Source organism: Polypterus senegalus, chromosome 1, assembly GCF_016835505.1.
Source record: "Polypterus senegalus isolate Bchr_013 chromosome 1, ASM1683550v1, whole genome shotgun sequence".
NCBI lineage: Eukaryota > Metazoa > Chordata > Cladistia > Polypteriformes > Polypteridae > Polypterus > Polypterus senegalus.
The window spans coordinates 18,857,123-18,873,659 of NC_053154.1; the positions used below are offsets into that span (position 1 = coordinate 18,857,123).

Consider the following 16,537-nt stretch of genomic DNA (forward strand, 5'->3'; position numbering starts at 1 on the left):
TAATCCTGGACACACTGGAAGCTGTTGTAGATTAGAGGATGGTGTCAATTTTGATACCATCATGAAAAACCGTCTCCATCCCCTCCAAGAGGCACTCTTTTGGAGCACTTTTTGCAGACATTTTGGTCACACCACATAGAAGACATAACACTTTTTCTCTACATGGTTCTCCCAATTTCTGGGTACCACAATGTTTGTGGCAATTGGCGTCACAGGTATTTGTGATTCCTTAGGTGGGTTTCATGGCTTCATTAGATACCTCAGCTTGCTTCTACCTTTTGGATTCTGTAGTTGCCATTGTTTACCATGATGGCACGAGCTGTGCCAGTGAAAGTCAAAGAAGCCATCATGAGGCTGAAAAACAAGCATAAAACCACTAGAGACATCGATAAGATCTTAGGATGACCAAAATCAACTGTCTGGAATATCATAAAGAAGAAACAATACAGTGGTGAGCTCAGTAATCACAAAGGGACTGGTAGGTCAAGGAAGACCTCCACTGCTGATAATAGATGAATCCTCACTCTGGTCAAGAAAAAGCCCCCAAACGCCTGCCTGACAGATCAGAAACAGACTTCAGGGGGCCGATGTGGATGTGGTAGAGAAGACCTCATGAACAGAAACAAAGAGGACACACAGCAAGATGGAGACCACTAGTTAGGCACAAAAACAGGATGGCCAGATTACAGTTTGTGTCTGCAGAATTCTGGGAAAAAAGGTCTCTCGGGCAGACGAGATGAAGATGAACCTGAGAAAAGTGTGGAGACAACAAGGGACTTTCTAAGATCCAAAGCAGACCACCTCAGCTGTTAGACATGGTGCTGGGGTGCTAAGGCTTGGCCATGTATGGCTGCCACAGGTCCTGGCACACTTCTCTTCATTGATGATGGAACGGATAATGACAGTGAAACAATGAATTCTGAGGTGTGAATGAAGATCTGATCTGATCAATTTCCAGTAAATGCCTCCAAACTCACTGGATGGCACTTCGTCCTACAACAAGATGATGATCCAAACATACTGATGCAGCAACACAGGAGGTTTTCAAAGCTAAAAAATAGAAAATTGTCTTGGCTGTGTGTTTTGGGTCATTATCATGCTAAAAAGTGAACCATCGCCCCAGCTTGCACTTGCAGGTTTTCTTCAAGGACCTTCCTGTAATTGGCTGAATTACTCCTTCTGTGTTGCCCCGTGAACTGGCACCTCTTCAAATTTGGAACCACCCCTTCCTTTAAACCATTGTTTCTCAACCATAGGCCCCAAAAGTAGGTAGTGAGTTGCTGCTGTTTATGACCGTAGTGGGTTCTGGTGGATCACAAGTGAGTTGTGTAGTGGTTCGTGGTGGATTGCCACTCTGATGATGGTGCTTGATCCCATAAGCTCCATCCCCACTCTGACGATCGCTCTTGTTTCTCCAAGAGGAAGCTCTGACAATCGCCGACCATCTCCCAAGAAGGAACCAATGCTCTTCCCCCCATTCAGATGATCGCTCTTGATTCTGCAAGGGATATGTGCTGTCCCCAACCCTACACCCAAGTTCTGATGATGGAGCTCGATTTACTGTACCACAGGGGGCCTCTCCCCCACCATGGGGTATCACAGACACCTATATAGAAAAAAAATGGGTCACGACATCAAAAATGTCAAGAAGCAGTGCTTTAAACATTTACATGCCTTTTAACTCAAGTGGGGCCACTGTCCAGCCATTCTACCATAAACATCTGATTGATGGAGTGCTACCGAGGTGGTCTTTCTTCTGACAGCTTCTCCTGTCTCATTGTGACCATTGAGTTCTTAGTCATCTCCCTGATCAAGACTCTTCTATCCTGGTTACTCAGTTTGGTTTGGAAGGCCAACTCAGGAAGAGTCCTGGTGGTTCAAAACATCTACCATTTCATAAGTATTGAGGCCTCTGTGCTCCTGTGAGCACTCCAAACTTTGGAAATAGTTTGATCCTCTTGTCCTGATCTCTGCCTCACCATATTTTGATTGCAGAGGTCTAGAGAGACTTCCTTGGACTGTCACAAAATAAATTCTTCTTCTTCCTCCAACCCTCAGATCTTTACTTGACTGAGCAGGTTCTGGCCAAACAAAAAGAGACTAGTGGGGGACATGATTGAGGCATCGGATTATATATAGGGTGGTCCAGATCTAATTATGCAATTTTCATTACGCTATAACTTATTAAGTTTATTACATAGAAAATGAGAAGTGTGCAAACTGACGACATGACGAATCGTCTTTGCACCGAACTGGAATCATCCCTGCATAAATAAGTCATCCAGACGATCTGGATCTGCATAATGAGATCTGGACCACCCTGTAGAGGGTAGGTGAGGAGCAGTCGTTGTTCCTTTAAAATCAGTTCTCCAAAATGGAGCACATGACGAATGGCTCGGGGGATATTAGACACAAACGTTAGCAAACCTTCCTTCACAGAGACAGTTCTGCAAGCACGACTCAAGCGGAGGAGTTGCAGGTATCACTTTGGTGACCTTCCAGAAATCTCCATGTTGAGATCTGGAGAATGGGAAATGCTGTGCGAGGTTGAAGCCTCAAATTATTTTCTGATGCTCTGACTAATTTGCATTTTGAACAATTTTATTTTAAAGCTGAAAGTTGCAGAAGAAGAACTAAAGAAGCAAGGAGCCCGAATGTCTACAACATCAATGCTACTGGAAACATTTCCATTGGAACCAACAATACTATTGATGTGAAAGATCAGGTAATTCTTTTGTTTGTTATCATGAAGAATCCTTAGAGAGGTAGGAGATTATTCCACAGTTTACTGTGACAGTGCGGGTCCTGCTCCATACTCACACTACTGTATTGTTTGGGAGACTCTTGAACCCAACACCGTCGATAACGTAACCGGATGAGCAGACAGATGAGGTAGGTATAAAAGTGTAGCGGACTAAAAAAGCTCAGATTCACACCGCCTGATGACGGTGATATATTTATTTATCGGTGGGAATCCCAGGAACGCACCTTGCCTTGGCCCGAAGTCACACACACTCCTTCACAGAGACAATAAGCAAATGGCAATAAAACAAAAAAATTAAAGAATGAATTAAACAATAATAAACAAAATATAACTACACAAATTACAACGATCCCACCCCAGTTCCTTTCTGGCGATTATACAACAAACACAAATTCAACAACAAAACAATAACAAAAACCACACACGGTGAAGTCCATAAAAAAATGGCAACTGATGTAATGAAATTATGGAGATAGATAGTCCAGAGATCATCTCACTGTATGTGAATGTAAAGATCAGTCCTACTGGGATTTCCTGACGATGACGTGTGATGGGATCAGGAGCGCTCCTTTCTTCGAAGGGCGACAACCAATCCTCATACAGCAGGAAGACACCAACAACAGCATTTATTTCTATAACACATTTTCATACGAATGGTGTAGATCAAAGTGATTTTCAAGATGAAGAAAGAAAATAAAGAAAAAGAAAAAAATAAAATTAGGCATACTAATCAAAAAATGAATAAACTAAGATCAGATGACCAGGAGGACAGATAAAGCAAGACATACAGACTGGCCGGAGAGAAAAATGAGTTCCAAGGTCAAGAGACCACCCAGTCCCCACTGGGCATTCTACCTAAAATAAATGATGCAAATCAGTCCTCATGATTTTCAGTCTTCACATGAAAGAATTTGACGATGATGGTCATGTGGACATCTGTGGTTACTGCCTTCAATCCATCAATGTAGGGACTGCATGGTGCAATTCCAGTGATTCCCCCACTATATTGCAGTTCAGCTATTGCGCCCCGCTATATCATGGATTTTTCTGTGGAACATATCTAACATTTAAGCAATATAGTAAATCATTAAATATACATACAATGTACACTACAACAAACAAAGAGTTTCGCATTACAGTACCCAGATGATTTCTTACAAGGCCTGTTATTGGCTGAAAGAGGAGACTCAACCAATCAGAGTGGGATTTTCATTCTCTTGTGCTCTGATTGGCTGCTGCTAACGTGGTGTAATCTTGCAAGAACATTGAGCGTGGCTCCCCGACGCATCTCAGTTCTCTGCGTATCGCACACCTTGCTTGTGGTCCGATTGTTGTGAGCAAACTTTTTGTGAACTTTTCGTTTTGTTTAAAGCCCTACGATGGCTGCATGTCCTGCATCTACTAAGCTTTCTGGTAGTAGTGAACCTAAGTGCCAGAGGAAGACCTTGACCATTCAGGAGATGGTAAAACTATTGGATATACTTCGGGAAGGAAAGCGTTACGTGGACGTTGCTCGCCATTACGGCTTGAATGAATTGACTGTACACTACATTATTATTATTATATTATTATTGTTACTCATATCCTTAGCCCGACAGCCACATATCATATGTGTGTACAAAGTGTGTTTTAATAAGTTTACGTCTGTTTAAAGCGTATCGGAGGGGTATTTTAAGGCTTAAACTATTATATGGTCTTTCTATATCACGGATTTTCACCTATTGCTGATGGGTCTAGAACGTAACTTCCACAATAGGCGGGGGATCACTCTACAATTAAACTTAATAATCGCAATGAAGTATGCGCCTTGTCTTAACAACTGCATATGAGACAGAGCTGGAGGTGGTAGAGTTAAAGATGCTAAGATTTGCATTGGGTGTGACGAGGATGGACAGAATTAGAAATGAGGACATTAGAGGGTCAGCTCAGGTGGGACGTTTGGGAGACAAAGTCAGAGAGGCGAGATTGCATTGGTATGGTTATTGGGAGAAGGATGCCAAGGATAGAGCTGCCAGGGAAGAGGAAAAGAGGAATGCCTCAGAAAAGGATTAAGGATGTGATGAGAGAAGACATGCAGGTGATGAGTGTGACAGAGCAAGATGACGAGGACAAAAAGATATGGAAGAAGATGATCCGCGGTGGCAACCCCTAACAGGAGCAGCTGAAAGAAGAAGAAGATACTGTACTGTGTTCACACACACACACACAATACAATAGAACCTCAATGTTGCAGAAAAACAGCTTTAAAACTTAATATAGAATTCATAAATGCTGGATTAGTGGAAAAATTAAATTAGTTTGTCCCATCACCCCCCAATAAAGATAACACACTCACTATAAAAACTGAATCACTTCTTTTTAATACAGTAAATAACTAATATACAAATCTGTAAAATAAAAATTAAGTATACCAAACATTGCTCCTTTTTCTTAAAAAAAAAGTTACTTCTCAAACTTTACTACTACCCCCCATTAAAAAATGCAAAATGTTGGAAAAATGTTAAACATGGAAATGCTAGATTGGGGTTTTGCTGTATTAACTGTTTTAGGGCTAATTTGTTTTCCTTTTCTCCCAGGGTTGAAAATTTTTCCAAATAACTCAGTTGTCTGAAAAGTACACAAAGCAATAGTTTCTCATATAAACCACCATAAAATGCCTGTTGCCGCGTTTTAGACCTCTCTGGCTGTTAGCGGCTGTGTGGGGGTGTTGCGGCAGCAGCAGATCAACTGGCACCAGCACCTCACTATAATTTTACATCTCGATCTCCAGGTCACCTGCACCAAATCTGAAGTCTGACAGGTTAAGAGTCCAATTCAAAATAATAAAATATACGCAAAAAGTTGTCAACTGAAATTTTGCTTTGCACATTCACTTAGCTCTCTCACTAGATGTCAATGTCATTCTAGATAGATAGATAGATAGATAGATAGATAGATAGATAGATAGATAGATAGATAGATAGATAGATAGATAGATAGATAGATACTTTATTAATCCCCAAGGGGAAATTCACATACTCCAGCAGAAGCAAACTGATGAAAAAAAACAATCTTAAATTAAAGAGTGATAAAAATGCAGGTATAACAGACAATATCATTGTATAATATTAACGTTTACCCCTCCCGGATGGAATTGAAGAGTCACATAGTGTGGGGTCTCCTCAGTCTGTCAGTGGAGCAGGACGGTGACAGCAGTCTGTCACTGAAGCTGCTCCTCTGTCTGGAGATGATCCTGTTCAGTGGATTCTCCATGATTGACAAGAGTCTGCTCAGCGCCCGTTGCTCTGCCACAGATGTCAAACTGTCCAGCTCCATGCCTACAATAGAGCCTGCCTTCCTCACCAGTTTGTCCAGGCGTGAGGTGTCCCTCTTCTTTATGCTGCCACCCCAGCACACCACCGCGTAGAAGAGGACGCTCACCACAACCGTCTGATAGAACATCTGCAGCATCTTATTGCAGATGTTGAAGGACGCCAGCCTTCTAAGGAAATATAATCAGCTCTGTCCTTTCTTACACAGAGCATCAGTATTGGCAGTTCAGTCCAATTTATCATCCAGCTGCACCCCCAGGTATTTATAGGTCTGCACCCTCAGCACAGTCACCTCTGATGATCACGGGGTCCATGACGGGCCTGGTCTTCCTAAAATCCACCACCAGCTCCTTGGTCTTGCTGGTGTTCAGGTGTAGGTGGTTTGAGTCGCACCATTTAACAAAGTCCTTGATTAGGTTTCTATACTCCTCCTCCTGCCCACTCCTGATGCAGAGAAAGAGAGCTAGGCCAGTAGAGTAAAACTTAAATAACTGTAAAAATATGTAAGTAAATAAATTAATTAAAATAAATAGAATAAAAAAGAGGGGAGGGAATCCAGTTCCTCAATTTAAATGCTTATTCTCGAATGTTATTGATCAGATCCTGCCAGGTTTTGAAAAAGTTTTGTACAGATCCTATCAGTTAGGATTTCATTTTTTTCCAATTTTGAAATCTGATATCAGGTTTGAGGATGTTGGTATCAAATTTCAAAAGCTTGATATAAAATTTTAAAAATGTGATATAAAATTTCAGAAGCTCAATATCAAATTTCAAAAGTGTAAAAGCCTGATATGAATTTTCATAAAAAGGAAAATGGATTAATTGTTAAAATGGCCTGTCATAATATATTAGCTTTTAAGCTCTCTTTTTTTAAATTAAGTTTCAAAAGCACAGTATCAAATTTTAAAAACTGGATTTCAAATGTAAAAACCTTGATATCAAATTTTAAAAACTTGGTATCAAATTTAAAACTGACAATATCAGCATCGTCACTGCCAATATCAAGGAAAATGGATTCAATGTTTAAACGGCCTCCCATGAAAAGCACCATGAAGACATTCATATGTCAGCATTCACATTTGATGATTTGCTTCACCGCATCGATCCATTCATTAAACACTGAAGCACACGCATTGCTTGTATTGGAGGGGCAATGCCGTCACACTGCGTTATCGTGTAATGACTGAATCCCCACATCTTTTCTCAGACGTTTTCTACTCTGCATCTGTACTCCCATTTCATCTCGCATGTTTCCACGTCCACTTTCAAAGAGCTGGCGATTTGATGCCAGCTGTTCTTACAGGCGTGTTTGTCACTATGGAGATGTTGATACTAAACAGCGATGCTGATGTCACATACCAACTTGAACACACTGCGTCCCCCCAAATTTTTGCTAATACTACAACTCAGAGACTCTTTCCTTAGCACCCTTCTCCCAATATACCCAGCATCTCTCCTCTGCACATGTCCAAACCAACGCAATCTCGCCTCTCTGACTTTGACTCCAAACCATCCAACTTGAGCTGACCCTCTAATGTCCTCATTTCTAATCCTGTCCATCCTCGTCATACCCAATGCAAATCATGGCATCTTTAACTCTGCCACCTTCTGTTTTTTGGTCAGTGCCACCGTCTCCAACCCATATAACATAGCTGGTCTCACTACCATCCTGTACACCTTCCCTTTCACTCTTGCTGTCACAAATCACTCCTGACACTCTTCTTCACACATTCCACCCTGCCTGCACTCTCTTCTTCACCTCTCTTCCACAATCCCCGTTACTCTGTACTGTTGATCCCAAGTATTTAAACTCATCCACCTTTGCCAACTCTACTCCCCTCATCCTCACCATTCCACTGACCTTCCTCTCATTCACACACATGTATTCTGTCTTGTTCCTACTGACATTCATTCCTCTCTCTCTAAAGCATATCTCCACCTCTCCAGGGTCTCCTCAACCTGTTCCCTACTCTTGCTACAGATCACAATGTCGTCAGCAAACATCACAGTCCACAGGGACTCCTGTCTAATCTCGTTTGTCAACCTGTCCATCACCATTGCAGATAAGAAAGGGCTCAGAGCCGATTCCCTGATGTAATCCCACATCCAACTTGAATGCATCCGCCACTCCTACCGCAGACCTCACCACAGTCACACTTCCCTCGTTCATATCCTGTACAACTCTTATGTACTTCTCTGCCACTCCCGACTTCCTCATACAATACCACAACTCCTCTCTAGGCACCCTGTCATATGCTTTTGCCAGGTCCACAAAGATGCAATGCAACTCCTTCTGGCCTTCTCTAAACTTCTCCATCAACACCCTCAGATCAAACATCACATCTGTGGTGCTCGTTCTTGGCATGTAACCATACTGCTGCTCACTAATCATCACCTCCATTCTTAACCGAGCTTCCACTACTCTTTCCCATAACTTCATGCTGTGGCACATCAGTTTTATTCCCCTGTAGATACTGCAGTCCTGCACATCTCCCTTATTGTTAAATATCGGCACCAGTACACTTCTTCTCCACTCCTCAGGCATCCTCTCACTTTCCAAGATTGCATTAAACGATCTGGTTAAAAACTCCTCTGTCATCTCTCTTAAACACCTGCATGCTTCCATAGATATGTCATCTGGACCAACGGCCCTTCCATTCTTCATCCTCTTCATAGCTGTCCTTACTTCCTCCTTGTAGTAGAGTGGATTCACAATTTTTCAGACCCCTTCACTTTCTGCACACTTTATTGCGTCGTAGATTTTAAATGGAGACATTTGCCATTTTTGGCCCTCAATCTACAGGTACATTCAATAATCCATAATGACAATGTAAACACATGCTTTCAAAAAGGCTTGCAAATTTATTAAAAACCAAAAGCTGAAATCCCTCATTCATAAAAGTTTTAAAGCCTTTGTTTAATTCAGTACATTATAGGAAGCCCCTTGGCCAGAATTCCAGCTTCAAGTCTTTTTGGTAAGTCTGTACAAGCCTTGCACACCTGGATTGGGTCAGTTTGTTTCATTCTTCCTGGCAGGTCCTCTCAAGCTCCAATATAATGGATGGGAAGCGTCTGTAAACTGCCATCTTCAGGTCTCTCCATTGATATACTATGGTGGTTAAGTCTGAGCTTTGGCTGAGCCACTCGAGGACACTCAGAGACTTGTCCCAAAGCCACTTCAGCGTTATGCTGGCTGTATGCTTTGTGTTATTGTAGTGCTGAAATGTGAACTGTCTCCCCAGTGTGAAGTGGTGTGCACTCTGGAGCAGGATTCTTCAAGGACCTCTCTGTATTTGGCTGCATTCACCATTCCCAAGGCTCTGACCAGTCTACTTGTCCCTTCACCCCCCCATAGCCTGGTGCTGCCACCACCACCATACTGAACCTCAGGGATAGTATTAGGCAGGGGGTGAGCAGAGAATCATCAGTGACAGAGGTCTGGTTCATGTTCAACCTTGAAAGAATCATACGAGAAGTGAAAGAGAATCACAAATGAGAGAGGTGGTACTTGCATACTGTATGTGCTCCTGTTGAGCTCCGCTGAATCGATTAGTTTGTGCCTGCTAATCGATTGGTATGACTCAATGAAAGAATGAACTGTTTGCAAATTGCCCCACCGCTACCACTCTCTTGTTCTTTCTTAACGGGGGGTCACACATCCCTGGATAAAACTGGATGTCCTTTTCTTTAGCGTCCTGGGGAAGATTTGTACATTTTCTACCAGGCCGCTTCTGTCTCTCACCTGACTTGACACACCACAAGTGTGTGCTTCTTTCATGCCCTTAGGTGGGACCGATGTCTTGTGCCTCCTCTCCCTGTGTTGTGCAGAAACCCAGCTAGAATACCCTGAAAAAAACTCGCTCTCCAAAACCGGCACCTACACCACCAAGACCCGTAGCCTGGCAAGTTGAGGACGTTAGACCCGACAAGCCATACTCCTTCCAAATAAACTTCCCCTAATCAACGATCAAAAATAAGCCAAAAATCCAACAGTATGTAAAATAATAAAGTGAGTATATATTGATAAATAAAGAAATGAACAAACTCCAAACAATATATATATATCACACCCCAATCAGTCCCAACATAACATTCAACCTCAAAAGTGTCTGGCGGATAGTAATAATAAAAAGAAAGTGAAGTTAATATACAATACAAATCCTCCCTTGATCCCACACTGACCACGAACTCAATAAGAGACACAGAAAGTACGAAATGCACATAAAAGTCCAGAAGATTTAGCGGAAAATGGATAATGTATGTGAACCTGGTTCGGCTGGAAAAATAGTCCTAGGGAAAGTACACAGATGAAAATGATGGTTTGCTCCCCTCCCCATACATTAAGAAACAGTCTCACCGTGCTTATCCTCGGTACGTGGCATAGGCTTTTGCAGTGCAAAGATGTTGTTGTTGGGCGTTGAAAGTGGCAGGTAGACAAAGGTGTGAATGATTTGGATCGGTGCTTTCTCCTGTCTCTGTAGTGAGTTGGTGGTCTAGTAGAATGGGCTGTCTATTGTGACAGTAGGGGGCACTGTTGCTCCTCCAAACCCACAAACAACACGTCCAGACACCAGGTAAAAGTACCAGAATTAATTTTAATTTCTTTTATAATGTGCACAGAGTACCTACACAATAATAATCAAAACAATAAATCCTCCTCTCCACCCAACAGCTCCGTTACACTTCCTCCCAACTCCGGTTTAGCTTGCTGGGTTTCCCACAATCCTTTATATAGTCCTTGACCCGGAAGTGCTTCTATCCTCCAGTCCATGTGATTCACTAGCAATTCCGGGTTGGTTGAAGACTCATATTTTTCTTCAGCCTGGAAGTACTTCAGTTCTTCCATCCCCATGACTTGGGAGTACTTCCGGGCTATAGGGAAAGTAGAAATCCCGATGTCTCCCTGCAGCGTCCTCCGATGGCACCCACAGCACCCAGCAGGACTGTGAAGTCACACTCCATCGCCCATGATGACCTGTGGGAATCTGGGGCACCTCCATGCTGCAGGGAGGACTCCAACTAGCAGCCTGGATGTATTGGCCAGGATAAGCTGCCGGCCGTCTCTCACACTATCTTTTCTTTCTGTCCTTTCATTCAAATAGTGAATGGCCGGATGCAGGTGATGGGATTGACAGGACCAATTATCGTGAGGGACCACAGTTCCACAGTGTTATCCTTCCCGTTTTGTTTCCAGAGGAGCATATTTACATACACACAGACCATGTAAACAGGACAACGCTATGAAAGACGGGACTCAGCACAAGATAGATTTATGACGACATTAATCACGTAGCACCGCTATACCTTTGTCCAAGGTGACTTACCACATTTTAAATACAATTGGTTCCATTTCTTTTTGGTTTTCCAACTAGAGCACAGGCAGGTCAAGTGACTTGCTCACAGTCACACAGTGGTGTCAGTAGTGGGATATGAACCCATAACTTCAAGGTTTAAAGTCCAAAGCCTTAACCACTACATGACACAGCTACGAGGTTGTGCCCTTCTGTCAGTCAGTATGGCCAAGTCTATGAGCTTTATGGATGCTGAGATTTTCAAGGCAATCTTCAAAGCATTCTATAGCAGTGTGAACTTTGCCCCCTTATTACACAAAGGAAGGCTGGACTTCTTTATGTTTTGTTTACCCACTAATTTTATTATAGGCATCACTTTGTGGATGAGGCAGCATGGTGGCACAGTGATAGTGCAACAGTCTCGCAGTAAAGGGACTGGGGTTTGTCCTTCCTGAGTGGAGTTTGCATGTTCTCCCCGTGTCTGTGTGGGTTTCCTCCCACTTTCCAAAGACATGCAGATTAGATGGCTTGGCGATACAAAAATATGCTCTAGTGTGGGGTTAGGATGTGTGTGAGTGTGTGTGTGTGCTAGCAGGGATTGGCTTCAGCACCACCAAAGACCTTGTGCAGTACTAAGCGAGTTAGAAAATGACTGACTGTAGATGCCTATGATTGTAGACTCATTCATTTTTCACTCAGTGGCGGCTGGGTGGTCTTCTGACCTTGGACCCCTTGCAGATTTTGTTTTTTTTTTTTTCTCTCTCCAGCTTAACCGAAGTTTTTTTTTCGCGGTCCTCTCACCTCTCATTGGTGTGAATGCTTTTGTCAGACACAGTTCCTGCATTCTCAGCTCTTGTAAATTTTCACGTTTTCCTCACTTTAAGTTCCCAATAAAAGAAGACATTACGTCCAAATCTTATTGTTGAATTTCATCCCCAAAAAGGTTATCAACAGAAGAAATGAGTACATGGGCAATCCTAGCACCGAGAAACGATGAAGTCAAATAGAGTAACACGAAAATTGTCGATTGGTTACATGGCAATGATGTAAAATTTTAACGGGCAAAAGGCAACATAGTACATCTCCCGCGGATGACATTTTGGCGCTTTTCCACTGCATAGTACGGCACGACACGGTTCAGTTCAGCTCCCTTTTGGGGGGTTTTCCACTGGGAACAGTACCTGGTCCTTTTTTTAGTACCACCTCAGCCGAGGTTCCAAGCGCCAACCGCTACCAAAACGTGGCGGTAAACTCTGCTGGTCACTGATTGGCCGGAGAAAATCGCCATTACTGCGCCACTGGCTATTCTTTTCTTTAAAGGTACACACACGCGGAAGTTTGTGTCCCGTCTCTCCATCGCTGGACGCAGTTTGTTGCATAAGTGGATGAATGTTTCTTCAGACATTCGAAAGTTCTCCAGCCACTGAGTGTTTGTAAAACCGGGAACAATCACATCCCACCACTCTGAAGCACGGTTAAATGTCCAAACAGATGGTCTGTTGCGGCGACTTTTTTGCAAAATGTGGAAGTTCTGTAATATACAGAATCAGCATTTTAATGTTACACTGGCAGTTAAGTTCATTTTATGCTTTGCAACAGTGATAAAAGTTAGCTAGTGATGTGCTTTTTTTAGATGCTTACCCTTGCGCGTCGTCGAGCTAAAGTGTTGTCGTTGTCTGCGTGTTGTTGTAAAAGTTCCACGGTGTCACGGCAGTAGAGGCGGCGCAACTATAACGACACGTGAATAATCCCGCCCACTCTAAAGCGGCACTAAACTGCAGTCGAAACGCAAACCGACCTGAACTGAGCCGAACCAAGGTGAGCTTTACTGAACCGTGCTGTGCCGTACTATGCAGTGGAAAAGCACCTTTAGACACCAAAGGAGATCTTGATATTATTATCGTATTAAAACGTTTACAGTTTTTCTGTTAGAATAGCTTTTGCTATGACAATTAACAAATCACAGGGGTAAATATTCAAAAAGGTCATTTTATTTATTAGTGAGAAAGAAATGAAATTCTCTCACGGGCAGTTATACATTGCATTGTTACGATGCAAGTCCAAACACGGACTCAATGCGATATTGATGAAAAGTGAATTCCAAATATTGTTTTTACTGAAGTTTTACAGTAAAAGTGTAAGTTTAAAAAGTATTTGCGTGTTAATTTCAAAGCCAAACAGAACGAAAACATATGACACAACGAATACCTCTAATGCAATATGAAACATAATTTACTTTCACTTTATTATATTTTACTATGGTTAGTTACTTACTGTAATGTAAAATAGTTAGGTCTATTATGCATATGTAACAATTCCCATGAAAATAACAATCGGTTTTAATTGTACATCCGCTTTCCCGTGCACGAACGGCAGATCCGCGAAATAGCGGGCGCTGGGTTGACGAACGAAGCAAGCATGGGACAGAGCCTCCTAGTTGTATATAAGGACGGTACACTTCTACTAATTATTATGCCTATGTTTCATAACCTTGTACAGATTTTGTTTTCTGTTATTTCTATATTATCATTTTACCTAATTTTATTTGTTTTTCTTTTCTTGTAACTTCCTCTTTGACAACTTGTAAAGCACGTTGAGCTAAATTTAAATGTGACATAGAAATAAATGTCACCTCCTCCTCAACATTTTGATAAACTTTTGTTTCTTGTACTAAACATGTTAACTAAGAAGTTCATTTGTGCCACGTTGCTTTTCAGAATTTTGACTCCTGAAGCGGATATCTGGATCCACTTGGAAGAAGAGTGTCAAAAATTATTAGAATATTTGGACTCTGTTTGTCTGAAAAACTGAAATGAAGTGACTGTCATATTTCTTGAACGTGTTGTCTGCTGGTCAAACACGTGAGTACGAATTTCACCAAAGTTTGTACATGCAACAATAAATGTGAATTTGAATTTTGTATTTCCTTTTGTATGGATGATTTATTTAAGTGTGTAAATTCAGAAACTTACAATATTTGAACTGTTTCGCATTTTTACCACCCCAATTGAATGAAAATTGTCTTCCTCGTTTTCGGGTAATGACTCTGTTCATGAATCAAATGAATGAGAATGAGAAGAAAAACATCCAATCCTGGCTAAACTTTGCTAAAAGGTCTACCCAGTCGCCCACAACCATATGGAAAAATGTTGTATGGTCTGATATGACCAAGGCTGAACTATTTGGCTATAATTCCAAGAAGTATTCAAAAATAACAGTGCACATCATCAAAAGAACACCATAAGACCCACAGTGAAGCATGATGAGGGCAGCTTCTCTTCAGCTGGAACTGGGACTTTAGTCGAGGTGTATGGAATCACGGTGAGCTCCACGTATCAATCTATGTTGGCACAAAACCTTCAAGAACCTGCTAGGAAAATGAAGATGAAGAGGAACTTCACCTTTCAGCGTAACAACAACACAAAGCATACATCAAAATCAACAAAACAATGGCTTCATCGAACGAGGATCAATGTTCTGGAATAGCCCACCCAGATCTTCTTCCATATTTTCCTGTCCTCTCCATCTTGTTCTGTCACACCCATCACCTGCATGTCCTCTCTTACCACATCCATAAACCTTCTCTTAGGCCTTCCTCTTCTCCTCTTCCCTGGCAGCTCTATCCTTAACATCTTTCTCCCATTATACCCATCATCTCTGCTCTGCACATGTCCAAACCAACACAATCTCACCTCTCTGACTTTGTCTCCCAACCGTCCAACTTGAGTTGACCCTCTAATGTCCTCATTTCTAATCCTGTCCATCATCGTCACACCCAATGCAAATCTTAGCATCCTTAAGATAAGACATTTAATTTTGGAACTATTTTGGGACCTTTGGATGATATTTAATGGCAGAGTGCTTTATCTGAGAGCTCATTGGTGGGATTGAAATGTTTACCAAGTTCCATATGTGTGACAGGTGTCTGGTCACACTTACAGGTAATCTAACTTAGACACCGTTAAAATATCCGACTACACCACCCAGTTTTATTAAGTGACTAGGAACTCTTGAAATTGACCTATAATAGCGCACAGGTTTCTTTAAATTGGGCGGTGAGTAAACATACAATGAAAGAAGACACAGCAGACATTTCAGGAATCTAATATCAGGGATGAAAACCCTTTCTTTAAAAAAGGAAAGCACACAGTCCACACTCTAAAGTCAGTTAAAAACATGAAGTGGAGGATACAACTTTTAGTGGTGCAGAGTCCAGTTTGTGCACTGTGTTACCCCAACAATTAATCGTCCAACTGTCCACGGGTGTATTCTGTTCACAGGACACTCATTTCCCAACAGAAGTTTTGTCAAATCCCCGTCAGCGTCTCTTTGTCATTCTTTTTTCCCTACTCTGGGCTTCTTGTGTAGCAGTGACCCGGGCTCGCCTTGCTTCTCGTCTGCCAGCTTTTGGATTATTGGTCAGGCAGTTAAACAGACAGACCAGGCAGCAGGTGACCTGGTGGGTTGTTGCAGGAAAGTTCTGGGCTGTTAAGTCAACTCAGGAGTTTGTAGGTGTGACTTTCTGTAGCACCCGTTATTTCCACCAAGTTTGAAATAAATTTACAACTGAGGAATTATTCTGACTGGTTATTGGAATATTACACCAGCTTTGCTCGGTCCTTTCATGCGGCTTCCCTCTCTCACTGGACCCACAACCGCCGTCTTCTTGTGGAGCTGTCTCCTCCTACCTGGAGGTAAGTGTTGCCATCCTCACCAGCCGTACCGTAGGCTGCCTGTGAGCCCCTGTGCGAGTGTCTTGGCAGCGTTTTCAGCGCCTCACCCATGCCTTGTCCTGCCCAGATGTTTAAATCTCCTTCAGTCCCTGCCTAGATCAACATTACGATGAATTACACCAGTGTTCCCCAAACTCAGTCCTCGGGACCCCCTGTGGCTGCAGGTTTTTGTTCCAGCCAGCTTCTGTTTTTAATTGGACTCCTGGGCTAATTAAGTGATGTGTTATTTACCAAGTTCTGTCTTTTGGGAACAATATAGAAATTAGAAAACTAAGTTTGGTAAAATTATATACATACATACATACACACATTATATATATAATCTTCATTTGGATCTTGATCTTTGTTTGTCTGCGAATGAATTAGAAGAAGAAGCACTAGATGGCAGTAGAGAGACAGCTAAAACATAGGCATTGCATTAAGAATCTCCTCCAGGCT

At 42.2% G+C, this 16,537-nt stretch overlaps 1 protein-coding gene across 2 annotated transcripts in view; it reads left to right on the forward strand.

The window, feature by feature from the left end:
• Positions 1-14,289, forward strand: part of si:ch211-210p4.6 (malignant fibrous histiocytoma-amplified sequence 1 homolog) — a 77,595-nt gene extending 63,306 nt beyond the window's left edge. For both annotated transcript variants that reach the window (XM_039744492.1, XM_039744500.1), the window contains 2 exons: positions 2,613-2,725; positions 14,084-14,289. In XM_039744492.1, the coding sequence (XP_039600426.1) occupies positions 2,613-2,725; positions 14,084-14,098 (128 nt within the window). In that variant the 3' untranslated portion in view covers positions 14,099-14,289. The remainder of the gene's footprint in view (positions 1-2,612; positions 2,726-14,083) is intronic.
• Positions 14,290-16,537: the final 2,248 nt, after the last annotated feature.